The sequence below is a fragment of the Pelodiscus sinensis genome, chromosome 1, assembly GCF_049634645.1.
Source record: "Pelodiscus sinensis isolate JC-2024 chromosome 1, ASM4963464v1, whole genome shotgun sequence".
NCBI classification, from domain to species: domain Eukaryota; kingdom Metazoa; phylum Chordata; order Testudines; family Trionychidae; genus Pelodiscus; species Pelodiscus sinensis.
This window is the reverse complement of record NC_134711.1, coordinates 289,529,285-289,548,466: the sequence shown is the minus strand read 5'-3', so window position 1 is coordinate 289,548,466 and position 19,182 is coordinate 289,529,285. Positions and strand designations below refer to the sequence as shown.

General features: G+C 40.7%; 1 protein-coding gene across 7 annotated transcripts in view; it reads right to left on the bottom strand.

Moving 5' to 3' along the window:
- FNDC3A (fibronectin type III domain containing 3A) overlaps positions 1-19,182 on the bottom strand; it is a 209,313-nt gene that overhangs the window by 16,180 nt on the left and 173,951 nt on the right. For all 7 annotated transcript variants that reach the window (XM_075919050.1, XM_075919052.1, XM_075919051.1 and 4 more), the window contains 6 exons: positions 18,255-18,373; positions 17,242-17,347; positions 16,412-16,587; positions 13,864-13,977; positions 5,646-5,795; positions 797-1,080 (listed from right to left, as the gene is read on the bottom strand). In XM_075919050.1, coding sequence (XP_075775165.1) covers positions 797-1,080; positions 5,646-5,795; positions 13,864-13,977; positions 16,412-16,587; positions 17,242-17,347; positions 18,255-18,373 — 949 coding nt within the window. The remainder of the gene's footprint in view (positions 1-796; positions 1,081-5,645; positions 5,796-13,863; positions 13,978-16,411; positions 16,588-17,241; positions 17,348-18,254; positions 18,374-19,182) is intronic.

The following is a 19,182-nucleotide window of genomic DNA, read 5'->3' as shown; positions in this document are numbered from 1 at the left end:
CCAATGCAAGCTTTGCCATTGCCTTCAATGGAATCAAGATTTCACCTGGTATATTTTAACGCACAAGAATTGTATTTGTAATGAGCACAGAATGATCGAAGTTCAACACAGAATGATGTTCTAGTGTAAAACTGGCTGAAGTGGAATAGTGGAATTTGTGTTCCTCTTTTAATAACTTCCATACTAAATTTAACTGATTTACAAGAAAAGGGATGGTTTCTGTAATCATTTTTTTCAGACACCACCTAGGATCTCAAAGTTATGCTCTTTGTGCCTAGATGTATCACCACCAGCAGTAAAGGTTCTGCAGAAACTGAATTATACTCTGTAACAACCAGGGACTGGGTCAGACATGGAAAGTAATTACTAGTGGACACAGAGGATAAAATAATGTACAGTCCTACCATGGACAGACCTTATTTAATTTGACATGCACCTTAGGCATCTGTCTCTTTTTTCAATACATCAGCAACACCCCTTAAGCTTGTTGTCAGGAATTTAAATCAGAGCTTTGTTAACCAATTTGAAGTTGATTCATGAATGGAATTAGGTTCTTGTTTCCAAGAACTGAATTGATTCTGCCATGCAGACAGGAGCAGAAACTTAGGGGAGACAACTTAATACCCACAATGACCAGATCTGTTGAGTTCATTACAAAGTCTGTTTTCTGACCAGACGTACACACTAATACTTTGATAGTGTTGTAGTGATTAGAAGCAATGTGGGAACAAAGACAATAGATTATTTTCTTTGTATGTAAAATGCTAAGAAAGCCACACCACTTTGCACAGCGTACCTGTATGTTGTGTCTGGCTGCAAATTGTCTATGAAATAGCTTGAAACCTTCCCAACAGTTACAGGCTGCTTTTCTCCATAGTCTATGCTATAGCCAAGGATTTCAGAACCATGGTCACAAGGCTTTTCCCAGCTTATGGCAAGGCATGTAGAAGGTGAATAGTGTGGACTCTCTACTTCATCTTCATTTCTTCCCTGAAGACAGGTCACAACTGCAGGTACAGAGGCTGGCGTCATACATACAACTACTTCACTGAAAGGTCCTGCGCCTGCAACGTTCACGGCCTGCAAATGCAAAGTAACATAAGAACTGCCATATTGGGTCAGACCAACGGTCCATTAACTCAGTATCTTGTCTTCCCACAGCAGCCAGTGCCAGGTGCTTCAGAAGGAATGAAAAGAATAGGCAATCATCAAATGATCCATCTCCAGCTTCTGACAATCAGATGCTAGGGATACTCAGAGCATAGGGATGCTAATAGCCATGGATGGAACTATCCTCTATAAACTTATCGATTTCTCTTTTAAATCCAATTATAGTTTTGATTTGCACAATGACCCCAGACAGTGAGTTCCACAGCTTGACTGTACTGTGTGAAGGACTTCCTTATGTTTGTTTTAAATCGTCTGCTTATTAATTTCACTGGGTGACCCCTAGCTTCTTGTGATGGAGGAACTAATACCTCCGTATTCACTTTTTTCACACCACTCACAAGTTAATCGATCTTTATCATATCCCTCTTAGCCATCTCTTTTCCAAGTTGACAAATCCTAGTCTTTTTAATGTCTCCTCCCAGTCTCTATCCTTAATCATTTTTGTTGCCCTTCACTGCACCTTTTTGAATTCTAATACATCTTTTTTGAGGTGGGACAACCGGAACTACAAACAGTATCCAAGGTGTGGGTACTATGGATTCATATAGTGGCATTATGATATTTTTTGTCTTATCCATCCCCTGGTACTCCAGCTATGTCACTTGGGAGCAGAGTTCCCTCAAAGGTGTGTGTCTGGCCGTGCACAAAAAATTCTAAGCCTGCTCACTTCCTTCACACGGCAGTACTCACCTGCTGGATTTGGAAAGTGAGTGGCGTAGCTGCCACAGATGACTACTCTGGTGGCTAAGGCTGTGCTGGAGGTTGGCTTTTCTGGCTGCCGCCGGGTTTGGGACTGAGGGCAGGCAAGAGGGTGTCTGCTGCTGGGATTTTGGGTTGTGGGTGGGCGGGCAGGGTGTCTGCCACTGGGATTTGCAGCCACATAGCAGGTAGGTTGCTGCCACAAGGGTTTGCAGCCACGTGGACGGCAGGGGGCTGCTACTGGGGTTTGGAGCAGCGGGAGGGTTGCTCCCCAGGGCTTGAGGTAATGGTTGCATGGCGGATGGGAAGCTGCTCCGAGGCAGGGCTGTATGGCTCAAACACTGGGGTGAGGGTCAGAAAAGACAGAATCAGATAAAGTAAGAGCAAAATCAGCATTTCTTTAGTCCTGAGTGTGACTGATTCTGCTCTCACAGCTGTAAATCAGCAATAGTGGTAAAACAGACATGCGAACAAATGTTTACTTTTTTTTTTTTTAAAAAGAACAGATGCACACAAAATGCATTAGAAATGGAATCACTCTGATTTGACCTGTCCTTGAAGACTAAAATGTAGGGTTTTTACAGCTGGTGGTGGTATGCTTAATGTACTTGATATTAGACTTCATTCTTCATTTTATTGTACTGAAATAAAAATCTTTAAAAATTAAAAGAAAAAGATTTGCTGTAGCAGTAATAAGCAGTGGAATATGGAAAATCTAAGCATTCTTCAATATTGTACAAAGCAAAGCCACTGTCCATCTGAAATATACATATATTTGTATTACTCTTAGCTTTGAAAAGAGTGTTGGGGTGAAGGTAAAGGTTGTCTGATTTTGAACCAGAAATGAGAAGCTGCTAGTTGTGCTTCTAACAGTAAAAATAATAGCGCAGGTAGGAGGAATGCTGATCAACTCTTCCTTGAAACATTATTAATCTGAAATTATTACTTGCTTGGAGCTCTCTGTGAAACTACTGATAGTGAAATTTTTACTACTACATGCAACTAAAACTGTTGCCAAATGTATTCTTCATCTCCCCCTGCTGGTACAAATATTATTTACCAGCTTACCATAAGCTTCTTGTGCTTTTGCCATAAATTACATGTGTCATTAATAGTACCCATTTCTGGTTACTCTTCCCAGTACAGTCCAGAAGACATATTCCACTTTCCTCTATAGCTATAGTAAGTAAAAGAAGTCTTATATTACATTAATATAATAAGAGTCTGCATGTTCCTTTGGAAGACCCAATTAATTAACTGTAAATGCACACTGATAATAAATAGTTCTCCTCAGCTACTGATTTATCTGTCTAGGATACTGTAGTAGTGTCTTTAACTATATGCTGAAGAAATTTGTCTAAATATCAAGCATGAATTGGCCCAGTGATGGCTCAGGTACATGTGCATTACTTTACACTTATCCACATTAAATTTCATTTACCATGTTGTTGCCCAATCACTTATTTTCAGAGAGCTATCCACGATGACTACAAGATGTCACTCTTGAGTGCGAAGAGCTAAATTAGACTCCATCATATTGTATGTATAGTTGGAATTATGTTTTCCAATGTGCATTACTTTGGATTTATCATCATAGAATTTCATCTGTCATTTTGTTGCTCGGTCCCCTGTTTTTTTGAGATCGCTTTGTAATTCTTTACAGTCTGATTTGAATTCAATCATCTTGAGTAATTTTGTATATCTGCAAAATTTTCCACCTCACTTCCACTTGTTTTCCCAGATAATTTATGAATATGTTGACCAGCACTGGTCTCATTACAGATTCTTGAGGGATGCCACTATTTATCACTCTCCATTTTGAAAATTGACCATTTGCTCCTACCCATTATTTCACGTCTTTTAACCGGTTACTTACCCATGACAGTACCATCTCTCGTATCCCATAATTGTTACTTCACTCAAAAACCTTTTGTGAGGGGCCTTGTCAAAGACTTTTAAAAAACCCAAGGACGCTATATTCACTGGATCACCTTTGTCCATGTTTGTTGATCCCCCCTCAAAACTTCTAATAGATTGGTGAGGAATGATTTCTTTTTACAAATGGTATCTGCCTCTGTGTCTGAAAATTCTGTTCTTCACTATAGTTTCAACCAATTTTCTTGTACTGAAGTTAGACTTACTAGCCTATAATTGCCAGGATTGCCTCTTGAGCCTTTTAAAAAAAATGATATCACATTAGTTATCTTCCAGTCATCTGGTACAATAGCTGACTTAAATGATACATTTCACACCAATCAGTTCTGCAGTTTCATATTTGAGTTCCTTCAGAATGCTTGGGTGAATCCCATTGAGTCCTGGTGGCATATTATTCTTTAATTTATCAATTTGTTCCAAAATCTCCTCTATTGACAACTCAATCTGGAATAGTTTCTCAGATCTGTTACCTAAAAATAATGGCTCAGATGTGGGAATAAATCTCACATCCTTTGCAGTGAAGACCAATGGAAAGAATTAATTTCACTTCTCCGCAATGGCATGATCTTCCTTGAGTGCTCTATTAGCATGTCAGCTATTCAGTGGCCTCACTGATTGTTTGGAAGGCTTCCTGCTTCTGATGTACTTTGATGTTAGTTTGAGAGTTGCTGACTAGTTGCTCTTCAAATTCTTTTTTGGCCTGCTTTACAATTGACTTGCCAGAGTTCCTATTTTCCTTAGTAGGATTTAACTTCCAATTTTTAAAGGCTGTCTTTTTGCCTCTAACCACTTCTTTCACTATGTTGTTTAGTCACAGTGGTACTTTTTGGTCCTTTGTGTTCTTTAATTTGTATTATGCATTTAATTAGAGCCTCTATTATGGTATTTTTAAAAAGTTCCCATGCAGCTTGTAGGCATTTCAATTTTGTTACTGCACTTTTTAATTTCTGTTTAACTAGTTTCTTCTTTTTTCTGAAGTTGCCCTTTCTGAAGTTAAATGCTACTCTGGTGGGTTTCTTTAGTACCACATCCCACTGAAGGCTGTTAAATTTAATTATATTATGGTCACTACTATCAAGAAGTTCAGCTATATATTTTTCTCTTGGACCTGATCCTATGCTCCACTTAGGACTGAATCAAGAATTGCCTCTCCAGTGTATTCCAAGAGTAATTAGCAGTCATTTATGGTGTCAAGAAACTTTACCTCTGCATCCCATCCTGAGAATACATGTACTGAGTCCATATAGGGATAGCTGAAATCTCTCATTATTTAGTTTTCTATTTTTCTTGCTTCTCTAATCTACCATAGCATTTCACAATCATCACCACCATCCTAGTCACAAGGTTGTTGGTAGATCCCTACTGCTATATTCTTATGAGTCAAGCATGGAATTTCTATCCATAGAGATTCTATGGTACAGTTTGATTTTAAGATTTTCACTGTTGACTGTATTCTTTCACATATATTGCCACTCTCTCATCAGCACGACCGACCTATTCTATCACTCTTTTATACATTTCATCATCTGGTATTATTGTGACCCATTGCTCATCATCTTTCTACCAAGTTTCTGTGAGGTTTATTATATCAATATCCTTGTTTAATAGGAGGCACTAAAGTTTACCCATCTTAGTATTTATATTTCTAACAAGCACTTCTCTCCCCCAAAAAGGTACCCTCAGTGTAAGAGGATACCATGGCATCATTTGGAAAGAGGGTCCCAATTATGGGACCATTTCTCTCTGCTCCACTTTGCTGTTCTCCTTTCCGGAGAAAGTAAAACAAATATTCACACAGATCTGTGAATAGCAGGATACCAACAGTAAATCTTCCTCTTTACCTGAACCCTGCAGTAATATATAGTCGCAGGCAAAAGTCCTTTCACTTCATAATTGAGTCCAGATCCACAGTAACATATCTGCATACATCCTTCCACACTGCCCCACTCCAAACGATATTCTGTGATGTCGGCTCCATTACTTAATGGGACCTTTAAAGTGAAGAGAAATAATTAGGACTTAAATTCACTGCCTAAAAATTAGACCATACTTACCAAATCTTGACTACTTTTTTATAAAACAGTAAGACAATGAATGTAGCATTTTAAGCCATAAAAGTGGGCCAGAAAGCTGTAGAACAGTGGTGGGCAAAGGGGCCTCTGCAGGCTGGATCTGGCCTGCTAAGTGGGTTGATCCAGCCCATGGAGGCCCTGCCGCTCCCCTGTCCCCAGGCCAATTAGGACCTGGGGGAGGGGGGGAAGACATGAAGTTTCCTTCTCCCTGCCAGGAGTGCACCCCAATCAGGGACTGGGGGTGCACACAAAGTTTCCTCTGCTCTGCCCCCACCCTGCAAGGAGCACATAGCACTTAGAAGCGCCATGCACTCCTAGCAGGGAAGGAGGAAGCTTCACATGCTTCCCTGCCCCCAGGCTAATCAGGGTCTGGAAGGCGGGGGGGGGGGGGGGGGGGGGTGCACAAAGTTTCCTCTGCCCTACCATCGCCTTGAAGGAGCATGCAGCACTCAGAAGTGCCACATGCTCCTGGCAGGGTGGGAGGAGACTTCACGCGCTCCCCCGTCCCCAAACCCTGTTTGGCCTGGGGGCAGAAGGGGGAGCACGCGAAGTCTCCTCCCACTGCCAGGGGAATGGGTGACTAGGGGGAGCTTCTGGGGGGTAGCAAAGGTGCTACTCCAGCCCCAGACCAATCATGATCTGTGGGTGGGGAAGCAGGGAAGTATCCTGGCCATGATCCTTCTAGGGCAGCACAAGGCCACTTCAAAAATGTCTGAAATGGCCCCCGGCAAAAAAATTATTGCCCACCCCTGTTGTAGAAACTACATTTCCATAGGAAAGTCACCTTGTGGTAGACTCAGTAATCTCCAGTTTATTATAGTACAAGCAAAACACTCCGGCTACATCTACACTGCAGCTCTTTTCCGGAATACCAATTTTGGAAAAGCAGACGCATTCTTTCACCATCCCTGTAAACCCCGTTGTACGAGGAAGAAGGGATGTGCCGAAAGAGGAAAAGCCTCTTTCAAAATAAAAGCGGAAAAAGACATGCAAAATATGGTTCCGACTTTTCTTTGTAGTGTAAACACAGCCATTATTTTAAAAGTCTTGAGCACATTAATATACTAATGGTTAATGTTCACAGTGGCAGAGTATTTTATGTAGAGCAGTAACTGCTTTTTCAATTAATTTAATACTGAAGTGATCATCATAAAATATGTTAAATGCGGATATACTTCTAAGTGATTTCTCTTAAAAGGATTAGATTACAAATTAAGAAATAAAAATTATTCTCTTATTTTACGGAGGACATGAATGTACTATGCTGCCTCTTCCTTGCATTTACCAGTCCAATATACTGCTTCTCACTGACGATATGCTATTTGGACACAGACTGGCTAAGCTAGTGAGGAGGGTTTAAACTAGGTTCGATGGGGACAGCTGAGCAAAGCCCACAGGTAAATGGAGACCTGGGAGATGGGTCGGAAATGGGAGGGAGTGTGGGCTATAATGGCAGAGAGAAAGGAGGGTCAGGGCAAAACTGGGAGGTAAGGTCAAATCAGTATCTTAAATGCCTATATACAAATGCAAGAAGTATGGGCAATAAACAGGAAGAACTGGAAATGCTAATAAATAAGTACAATTATGACATTGTTGGCATCACAGAAACTTGGTGGGATAATACACACGATTGGAATGTTTGTATGGAAGGGTACAGCTTGCTCAGGAAAGACAGACAGGGAAAAAAGGGAGGAGGTGTTGCCTTATATATTAAAAATGAACACACTTGGAGTGAGGTGGAGATGGACATAGGAGACAGAAGTGTTGAGAGTCTCTGTGTTAGGCTAAAAGGGGTTAAAAACAAGGGTGATGTCATGCTAGGAGTCTACTACAGGCAACCTACCCAGGTGGAATAAGTGGATAAGGCTTTTTTTTAAACAACTAACAATATCATCCAAAGCCCAAGATTTGGTGGTGATGTGGGACTTCAACAACCTAGATATATGTTGGGAAAATAACACAGCAGGGCACAGACTATCCAATAAGTTCTTGGACTGCACTGGAGACAACTTTTTATTTCAGAAAGTTGAAAAAGCTACCGGGGGGAAGCTGTTCTAGATTTGATCCTAAAAAATAGGGAGGAACTGGTTGAGAATTTGACAGTGGAAGGCAGCTTGGGTGAAAGTGATCATGAAATCATAGAGTTCACAATTCAAAGGAAGGGTAGAAGGGAGAACAACAAAACAGAGACAATGGATGTCAGGAAGGCAGATTTTGGTAAGCTCAGAGAGCTGATAGGTAAGGTCCCATGGGAATCAAGACTGAGGGGGAAAAAAAAAGCTGAGGAGAACTGGCAGTTTTTCAAAGGGACATTATTAAGGATCCAAAAGGAAGCTATTCCGCTGCGTTGGAAAGATAGAAAATATGGCAAAAGACCGCCTTGGCTTAACCATGAAATCTTGCATGATCTAAAAATAAAAAAGGAGTCATATAAAAAATGGAAAGTAGGACAAATTACAAAGGATGAATTTGGCAAACAACACAGGAATGCAGGTGCAAGATTAGAAAGGCAAAGGCACAAAATGAACTCAAACTAGCTACGGGAATAAAGGGAAACAAGAAGACTTTTTATAAATACAATAGAAGCAAGAGGAAGACCAAGGACAGGGAGGCCCACTGGTCAGTGAGGAGGGAGAAACAGTAACAGGAAACTTGGAAATGGCAGAGATGCTTAATGACTTCTTTGTTTCGGTCTTCACCGAGAAGTCTGAAGGAATGCCTAACATAGTAAATGCTAGTGGGAAGAGGCTAGGTTTAGAAGATAAAATAAAAAAAAGAACAAATTAAAAATCACCTAGAAAAGTTAGATGCCTGCAAGTCACCAGGGCCTGATGAAATGCATCCAAGAATACTCAAGAAGCTGATAGAGGAGGTATCTAGCTATATTATCTTTGGAAAATCATGGGAGACAGGAGAGATTCCAGAAGACTGGAAAAGGGCAAATATAGTGCCCATTTATGAAAAGGGAAATAAGAACAACCCAGGAAACTACAGACCATTTAGTTTAACTTCTGTGCCAGGGAAGATAAGGGAGCAAGTAATTAAGGAAATCATCTGTAAACACTTGGGAGGTGATAGGGAACAGACAGCATGGATTTGTAAAGAATAAATCATGTCAAACCAATCTGATAGCTTTCTTTGATAGGATAACGAGTCTTGTAGATAAGGGAGAAGCGGTGGATGTGGTGTACCTAGGACTTTAGTAAGGCGTTTGATACGGTCTCGAATGATATTCTTATCAATAAACTAGGCAAATACAACTTAGATGGGGTTACTATAAGGTGGGTGCATAACTGGCTCGATAACCATAATCAGAGAGTAGTTATTAATGGTTCACAATCCTGCTGGAAAGGCATATAACAAGTGGGGTTCCGCAGGGGTCTGTTTTGGGACCGGCTCTCTTCAATATCTTCATCGACGATTTAGATATTGGCATAGAAAGTACGCTTATTAAGTTTGCAGATGATACCAAGCAGGGAGGGGTTGCAACTGCTCTGGAGGATAGGGTCATAATTCAAAATGACCTGGACAAATTGGAGAAATGGTCTGAGGTAAACAGGATGAAGTTTAATAAAGACAAATGCAAAGTGCTTCACTTAGTAAGGAACAATCAGTTTCACACATACAGAATGGGAAGCGACTGTGTAGGAAGGAGTACGGCAGAAAGGGATCTAGGGGTTATAGTGGACCCCAAGCTGAATGTGAGTCAGCAGTGTGATGTTGTTGCAAAAAAAGCAAACATGATTCTGGGATGCATTAACAGGTATGTTGTGAGCAAGACAAGAGATGCCATTCTTCCACTCTACTCTGTGCTGGTTCGGCCTCAGTTGGATAATTGTGTCCAGTTCTGGGCACTGCATTTCAAGAAAGATGTGGAGAAATTGGAGAGGGTCCAGAAAAGAGCAACAAGAATGATTAAAGGTCTAGAGAACATGACCTATGAAGGAAGGCTGAAAGAACTGGGTTTATTTAGTTTGGAAAAGAGAAGAGTGAGGGGGGACATGATAGCAGTTTTCAAGTATCTAAAAGGGTGTCATGAGGAGGAGGGAGACAACTTGTTCATCTTGGCCTCTGAGAATAGAACAAGAAGCAATGGGCTTAAACTGCAGCAAGGGAGGTTTAGGTTGGAAATTAGGAAAAAGTTCCTAACTGTCAGGGTGGTCAAACACTGGAATAAATTGCCTAGGGAGGTTGTGGAATCTCCATCTGTGGAGATATTTAAGAGTAGGTTAGATAAATGTCTAGCAGGGATGGTCTAGACAGTATTTGGTCCTGCCATGAGGGCAGGGGACTGGACTCGAGAACCTCTCAAGGTCCCTTCCAGTGCTAGTATTCTATGATTCTATAATGAATCATGCTCAGGGATAGCTTTTTTAAAAAGCTATCATTAGTTTAAGAAATGGACTATATGAAAAAGGAATGTGATTGAACATAAACAACATTTGAGAAGATAGTGTTTGATATCCTACAGTTCTGATGGTTAGAAATCTCCCTTCTATAATTTACAATAAATTGTGACCCATTCTGGACCATTCACAGATTACATAAAAAAATGTTAACACACATTTAGATTGCAAAGCCAGACACTAGAAAATAAGGATGCACCAGAAGCTAGGTTGGCTATTATGGCAAAGCTGTCTGTGCCCTGTGGGTTTCACACTACTGGAAGATAATATTGGCCTGTGTTGGTGCGGGGGAGATTTGGGGTAACCCAGGCCCACCCACTATTCCAGGATCCAGCCCAGGGACCCTAAGGCAACAGCAACAGACTGGGTTCTTTTTACTTCTAATTTGGCAGCTTTTTTCCCTGGGCTACTTCCCCAAACAGCCCCCCCCCCCTCCAGTTGCCTCCTCCTGGTACTTGCTAGCCAGTCCTCAGCTCACACACATGCACACAGTTTCTTCTGGTACTGCACTTCTCTTTCTGGTCAATCACTCCTTGCCTTCCCCCTCTCCTTACCAGGGGGGAAACCTTTTAAAGCAGCCCCACTGGCTTTAATTGGCTGCAAGTGTTTAATGACTTGCCTGAGGGAGCAAGCTAATTAACTAGCCCCAGGTATCTGCCTGCCTTCATTTTGTGGCTGCACTCTAGGGGCATGTCTACACTTATTGTGAAATACAGTAATTCCTCATTTAACACTATAGATATGTTTCAGAAAATGATCATGTTAAGTGAAAACATGTTATGCGGGGGTCAATTTTCCCATTGAAAATAATGGAAAAGGTGGGGGTTGCGTTTCAAGTGGTGGTGTCTGTTGGGACCGGGACATAAAGTTGAGGGTAAAGGAGACTGGGTTACAGCAGAGAGGGGAGATGTTTAGCTCTAGGGAAGGGAAGGTGTAGGGAGGGGGATTGGGTTGGGAGTATGCCCCTGTGGTGGGTCCGCCGGGACTTGCACTGCGTCCGGCGAGGGGGGTGGGGGAGCGGCACCGGGGAACGACACGGTGAGCAGCGAATCCTCCGCCGCTTTGCAGGGAGGCAGGGGAAGCCCCGTGCAGCCGCCGGCAATGGGCCGGCTGGGGAAATCATGTTAGTCTGGGGATGGTTGTGTAATTCAAAAAAATGTTCCCTTAAAAAAAAAAAAAAAGAAATTGTGCTATCGCGAAAATGTGTTAAGCGGGCACATGTTAAATTAGGAATTACTGTAACAAGGCGAGCCTCCACACTACCAAGCTTGTTATTTCAAAAAAAAGTGCTTGTTATTTCAAAATAACTCCTGCTTGTGAAGAGGAATAGTGCTATTTTGAAATTTTTATTTTGTGAGTTATTATTTCGAAATAACTCCCTAGCGTAGACATGCCTAGGAATTTACTCTGGGAAGAGAAAGCCAGTTATCCAGCGCTATGTATACCTGCCTTCTGCCAGAGTGTTGCAGGCTGCTGGTTTGGGTCTGTCACACTATGTAAACTATAATTCTGCTTCCTTGTGTATATGAAAGATTATACAGTACTTAAATATTACTATATTCAGTAACTCCTCACTTAAAGTCATCCTGGTTAATGTTGCATTATTAGATTGCTGATCTATTGGAGAACACACTCATTTAAGGTCACGTAATGTTGATCTATTAGAGAACATACATGTTTAAGGTTGTGTGGTCAACTGTTCTGCCTGCCCAGCATTCCAGTAACGAAGCGGAATGGGAGCGCAGGGACTTCTGAGCTGGCTGTGCCTTAACCAAGCTTCATAATTATTACTGGTGAGTACAATATTAAATGGTTTACAATTATTTAAAACATATACAGCTTATGCATATAATGTCTTTTGTCTGGCAACTTCTCTGGAAACTACCCCCTGCCCAACTACAGGCAGTCCCCGGGTTACGTACAAGATAGGGACTGTAGGTTTGTTCTTAAGTTGAATTTGTATGTAAGTTGGAACTGGTACATATTGTAGGGGAAACTCTAGCCAAACATTTCTCCAGAGCTCAGTTTTATTCTCCCACACCTCACTTCCCTCAGTCCTTTATTCTCAAGCTGAGGTGTCTGCTGAGAAAAGCCGCTTCGCATCTCCCTGGTCTGCTGGGGGGCAGTGGGGGGCACGCGCTAGCTTCGCGTCTCCCTGGTCTGCGGGGGGGAAGCAGCTAGTGTGGGGTTGCCTCACCCCGTTTGTAAGTAGGGATCCGATGTAAGTCGGATTCATGTAACCCGGGGACTGCCTGTACATTATGAGGAAATCAGATTTGCTCAACAAAAATGTTTGAAGTAGAATTTTTTAGGAACATAATAATAATGTTAAGCAAGGAGTTACTATTTTACTGTCTTTTTATTTTACCCCAGCCCTCATTGAGGGCACAGAAAGGACAGTCAAAGAATCCAAATATTTTTATTCTCACTTTATAGTTAGCGGATCTATGCCTTACTTACTGAACTTTGTCCAAAGCCTATGACCAACGCAGAATTTTTCTTCTCATGATATTTTCGATCATGATACAGGTTAAACCTACCTGGTCTGGAACCTTTGGGACCTGACTGATCCCAAAACGAGGGAGCTTGCTAGACCAGGGAGGTTCAATTCTGGACCCTCTGCTGCTGACCTCTAGGTCTCCCTGGGGGCTGCCAGCCTCCCAGCTAGGCTCCCCTCAAGGCTGCTGCCCCTGCTACGTGGCTTTACTGCTGCCCCTGGCTTGGCTACCCCCCAGCTACTAAGCCGGCTCAAAAATTCTACTTCAAACATTTTTGTTGAGCAAATCTGATTTCCTCATAATGTACAGGCTCTTGGTTTCTGGTGGAGCTCTGGGCTGCTGACCCCTCTGGCCACAGGACTAGCTCTGCTGTCAGCCCCTGATGGGGCTCTGAGTTGCTCTGCTCCTGGTCCCTGGCTGCTGGACTGGCATTGCAGGACTCTGGCCTCCTCCCAGTTGGGGGACCCACTCTACAATGCTGACAATATTAAGCAACTATTTTAAAAAGTTGATTCCTTCCCACCCCACAGTGACAATCTTTTTCAAATGTAGTCTTAATGAGATTTATTTTGCTTACTAAAAATCACACACTTGAAAACTGGGGGCTTAATATATAGATAATTTGTTACATTATTATTGATATGATAATATAAAGTATACATCAGCTTAGAAAAATTGTGAGTATAAAATAATCATTTGTATTATGTGGTATTCTGGGTTTTCTGCAAAGGAAGATAAATAAATGGCCTTAAAACATTAAAAATAATCTGCATTAAATTCTTACAGTTTAGCACTCGTGAAAAATCCATAATAAAATCAAAGGAACAAGAGGACATTGTGTGTCAAAGTCTGAATATGCATAGATCATTTAGCTACAAATTTTGTATAAAGGAAATGCAGATGATGCTTTGAGGACTTTTATATGTTATGTTTAAATTTAAATGTAAAGATGACAATCAGGGAGCTTGTTTTAACGTCTTAACTATAGTTTAGGCTTTTTAAAACTGACTGAAGAATGTAAAAGGTATAAACCATAAGACATAAAATAAGCCTGAAATACACAGAACAACAAAATATTCCTACCTCCCAATACACCTGAGCACATGTTGCCGATCTACATGTCACTTGAGGGGGTTTGCATTGATCTGGTGGTCCTGGGGCGGTGGTAATTTCACATTTTTCTGAATAGGGTCCAAACTATTAAAAACAGATTGATATAATTACTATCATGTTTTTAAATAGAAGTTTTGCCCACAGTGGCTGTACATACTATTAGAATTTGACATTCAGCACCAAATATTGTCCTATTAAAATAACTTGTAATGACTTCAAGGTTCATTATAATGTCTCAGCATTCTTAGAACTACCATAATATTTTCCTCTATTGGAGATGTAGTGAGAATAAACATGGCAATTTGCAGTCTGTAATTTAGAAGAGAACTACAAGGAGCCCTGTGGCACCTTATAGACTAACAGATGTATTGGAGCATGAGCTTTTGTGGGCAAAGACCCACTTCGTCAGATGCATGTAGTGGAAATTTCCAGAGGCAGGTATAAATATGCAGGCCAGAATAAGGCAAGAGATAATGGGGTTAATTCAGTAAGGGAGGGTGAGGCCCACTTCTAGCAGCTGATGTGGAGGTGTGAACACCAAGAGAGAAGAAACTGCTTATGTAGTTGGCCAGCCATTCACTATCTTTGTTTAATCCTAAACTGATGGTGTCAAATCTGCAGATGAACTGTAGCTCAGCAGTTTCTCTTTGAAGTCTGGTCTTGAAGTTTTTTTGCTACCTTTAAATCTGCTACTGTGTATCCAGGGAGATTGAAGTGTTCTCCTACAGGTTTTTGTATGTGACCATTCCTGATATCTGATGTGTGTCCATTTATTCTTTTACGTAGGGACTGTCCAGTTTGGCTGATGTGTATAGCAGAGGGGCATTGCTGGCATATGATGGTGTATATTACATTGGTAGATGTGCAGGTGGATGAACCAGTGATAGTGTGGCTGATCTGGTTAGGTCCTGTGATGGTGTCGCTGGTGTAGACATGTGGGCAGAGTTGGCACTGAGGTTTGTTGCATGGAATGGTTCCTGAGTTAGAGTTACTATGGTGCGGTGTGTAGTTGCTGTTGAGAATTTGCTTCAGGTTGGTGGGTTGTCTGTGGGCGAGGATTGGCCTACCTCCCAAGGCTTGTGAAAGCAAGGGATCATTGTCCAGGATTGGTTGTAGATCACTGATGATGTGTTGGAGAGGTTTTAGCTGAAGACTGTAGGTGATGGACAGTGGTGTTCTGTTGGTTTCTTTCTTGGTCTTGTCTTGTAGTAGGAGGCTTCTGGGTACATGTCTGGCTCTGTTAATCTGTTTCCTCAGATTCTCCCTGGACACACAGTAGCAGATTTAAAGGTAGCCATCTTGCTGCAAAAAAACTTCAAGACCAGACTTCAAAGAGAAACTGCTGAGCTACAGTTCATCTGCAAATTTGACATCATCAGTTTAGGATTAAACAAAGACGGTGAATGGCTGGCCAACTACATAAGCAGTATCTCCTCTCTTGATGTTCACACCTCCACATGAGCTGCTAGAAGTGGGCCTCACCCTCCCTGACTGAATTAACCCTCTTGCCTTATTCTGGCCTGTATATTTATACCTGCCTTCGGAAATTTCCACTACATGCATCTGACGAAGTGGGTCTTTGCCCACAAAAGCTCATGCTCCAATACATCTGTTAGTCTATAAGGTGCCACAGAACTCCTTGTCGCTTTTGCAGATCCAGACTAACACGGCTACCCCTTTGATGCTTAGAAGAGAACATTACTCTATAAGTCACACTTGCCAGGTTACACATGACAACACACCTGTAACAGAGACTATTGTACAACTGTGTATTTATTTAAATCTAAATAAAACAGGAGACGACGAATAATTGACATCTATAATTCTTCCTCTAGACATTAGAAAAATTTTTGGTGTCCTTGACGATTCAACATGTTGCTTCTCTGACAACAGTGCCAACTAGTGACAAGCATGGTAAAGGTTTTTGTGAGATGGATTTCTGTACAGCATTACATGAACGGAGATGCCCACTCATTTTACTTTAAAATTAGGACACTGGCTATTTAATAAAATATTTTAAAGTAATGGTTGATTATAAAACAGTTAATGCAAGGTTAACGTCCAAAATATAAGGAGCCAGAGAATATCTTTTTACACTTTGTGATGTACATATTGAGATAAAAAGCATGGAAAATATGTAAGAAAATTCTAGTTGTTGTGCTCTGGAAAGCCTCAGGCTGTGGAATGCACACTCAATTAATGTGCAAAATGACAGCATATAAAATCATTTACTTACCACAGGGACATTATGATAATTTATTAAAGTATATGCTTTGAATAACTGACATCACTTAGATTTAAGTAGTAACTTGATGTTTTCTCTCTCCTTCATCCAAACAGCCAAGACTTATTCAAATTGGTCTTTAACTGCTGGTTATCACAGTGCCGCAGTAAATCATCTTAACCAATAAAATATACATTAAGAATTTGCATGACAAAACTTCTTAACATTAAAAATGTCTGAAAACAGCAACATGTACAAACATGATTGCACTCTGATTTCTGCCTGTCTCCTTACCCCAGCTTTGTTAGCGGCTCGCAGCCTAAAGCTGTATGTCTTTCCAGGGAGAAGGTTGCTTACAGTACATTCAACATCAGAGCCTTGGTAAACCTCTCTGTGTTCATCTGTTTCTACAGAAGACATTTCCAGACCATAACAGGTAATAGGAGATCCACCATCTGCCTGAGGTGGTCCTAAAATAGGAAAAAAGTTTTGTATGGTTTTAAAAACAAACAAACACGCTAGCACATTTTGATCAAGAAGCAGTGAGTTTACATTGCTATATAGAAGGTTTAGGTTGGACATTAGGAAAAAACTTTCTGTGAGAGTGGGTCAATTGCAGGGAGGTTGTAGAATCTCTATCACTGGAGATTAAGAGCAAGTTAGACAAATATTTGTCAGGAATGATCCAGATGGTGCTTGGTCCTTCCATGAGGGCTGAGGGCTGGACTCAATGACCTCTCGAGGTCCCTTCCAGTTCTAGTGTTCTATGATTCTGTGATCTCTCAAGCTATATTTATTCTTTAGACTTCTGGAAGCTTTTCTATGTCAGTCTGAGGTGTAAAGAAATGAGATGTCTGACTGACACAGTTGTGCTGACAGAAGTCCTTAGAATAGGTGCAGATGAGCTATAGAAGTAAAAGCACAGCTTTACCAGCATGTTTTATTTGTGGGAGGTGGTTTTACTATATTAGTATAAAGCACATCTTCGTTGATATTGCTCCATCTACACTTGGAGATCTTTGCTGGCATATTATTCTGCTGATATACCAAGCATAAGCATAACACACTGGTAAAGCACTCCTAGTGTAGGCTTGGCCTTAGATGATAGTCACAATAACAATTACCCCATCTCAGCTGAATTTCTTTTGCTCTTGGTCTGCCCTGTAATCTGGGAGTTTGGCCTGGACCAGGAAGCACTGCTGGTGTCTGCACTAGTAAGGAATCAGATGCCTGTAAAGGAAAAGTATACAAAAGCCTTAATGTAACAATGCATTTTGACCTTAACTCAAAGAAAATTTGAATTGCAAATACATATCATAAATGTCATAAAATCAGTGAGGTAAAAATATTTATAAGTATTTCCATGAAGATCTCATTTTAGAATATCTATAAAAAGGGGTCAGTAACCAGGGACAATGGTAAAAAGACGATTTGTGCACTGCTATGTTGATTCTGGATGTATTTTTTTATTGATACAGTTACACTGGTACAAGTCTAGTGTAACAATAGTTATGTCAGTATAAAGGTGCCTGGGACAAGTATAGCTTATTCCCCATCCCATATGCTCAGGCAAGGGCAGAGTAGAAGATCAGCAATTGTGCAGATCTGCCAACGCATACTGTTGCACAGGAATTACAGGTGACCCCTAAGCACTACACTGTGGCCTGAAGAAATATTAATTTCCTGCCTCACCTCCACCTGTACTCAGCCCACCTATTTAGACTGGGTGCTAGAATGATGATTTGGCTCTTTGAGACATGGATATTCACCTTCCTATGCTAACAAACAAATACTGCTTTTAGAAAGCTTTTTTATTTCTAATAAATCATCAGAAAAGTAGGCCAATTATACGGTCATGTGTTCTGAAAATTAGAATGATAGCTGGAATAAGTAAAACATTTGCTGGCAGATAAAGATTCACATTTTATTTCTCTAAGAAATGGGAGCAGAAACTCAATTTTTGGTAAAATTTTCTGAAATTTTCTTGAGCCCCTACTTATAGATACTGTATTACATTTTGGTAGTATGATTATTCTACAATGTTCAATGTTCCTAGCTTAATCAGATTTTCTTAAAGCTAAAGAGTTTTTCCACAAGTGTGACATTTGTATATATAAAATATATCAGACAATATTACCGCACTCTGCCCTCCTTCCCCAGTACAGTACACACGTAAGCGATAAGAGCAGCCTGGATTTAGTCGATCACATAAATATTCCCTAGCAGCTCCACTGTATATTACGTCCCAGTTGTTTCCTGAAAGATTAAGAATTAGTGTTCAATGAACCAAGGTGCAATTTTCAGCATTTCAAGTATTAGCCATAGCAGATATCCTAACTTTATTAAACAATCGTGTGTGTCATTTGTTAGACACATTCAAAGCTTACTTTGAATTTCCTGGAAATGATCTAATTATCTCATGACGATAGTTTCCTAGACAAATTTGTGTGAATTTGCTGAAGTGAAATATCTCCTTTATCTGACGTACTCATTAACTAAAATGTACAATCTGTATTTAATAAAGCAGTTTAAATGTGCTTACAGGTCCAGTAACAACATTATAAGTGAATAAATGGAAGAAAAATAATAGTCATAAGAGCCAATGGAAAAGATACTTTAATTAAATCATGTGTGTTCATTTTACAAAGCAGGACTGCTACTCTTCCTAAAATTGAAGTCTGATAAAGCGAGCCTGATGCCTGAGCAGTAGGAAGGGACTTGCAGTACCCAAGATAAAAGGAAGTTACCTATCCTTTGTAACAGGAGTTGAGATTTTTAATGAATCTGTAAACACAAGGGTGTACTCTATGACTGGAGAATTGCTAATATAGTTCCTAGTTTTAAGAAGGGGGGAGGGGGGGGCAAAGTGATCCGGGAATTGTATGCAAGCTCTTGGAACAAATTTTGAGAGAGAAAGTAGATAAGGACATTAGAGATAAATGGTAATTGGGACAAAATGTAACATGCTTTTACAAAAAGTGAATTGTGCCAGACCAGAACAATCTAATCTCCTTCTTTGAGAATATAACTTATTTTTTAGACAAAGGAAATGGAGTAGATCTAAC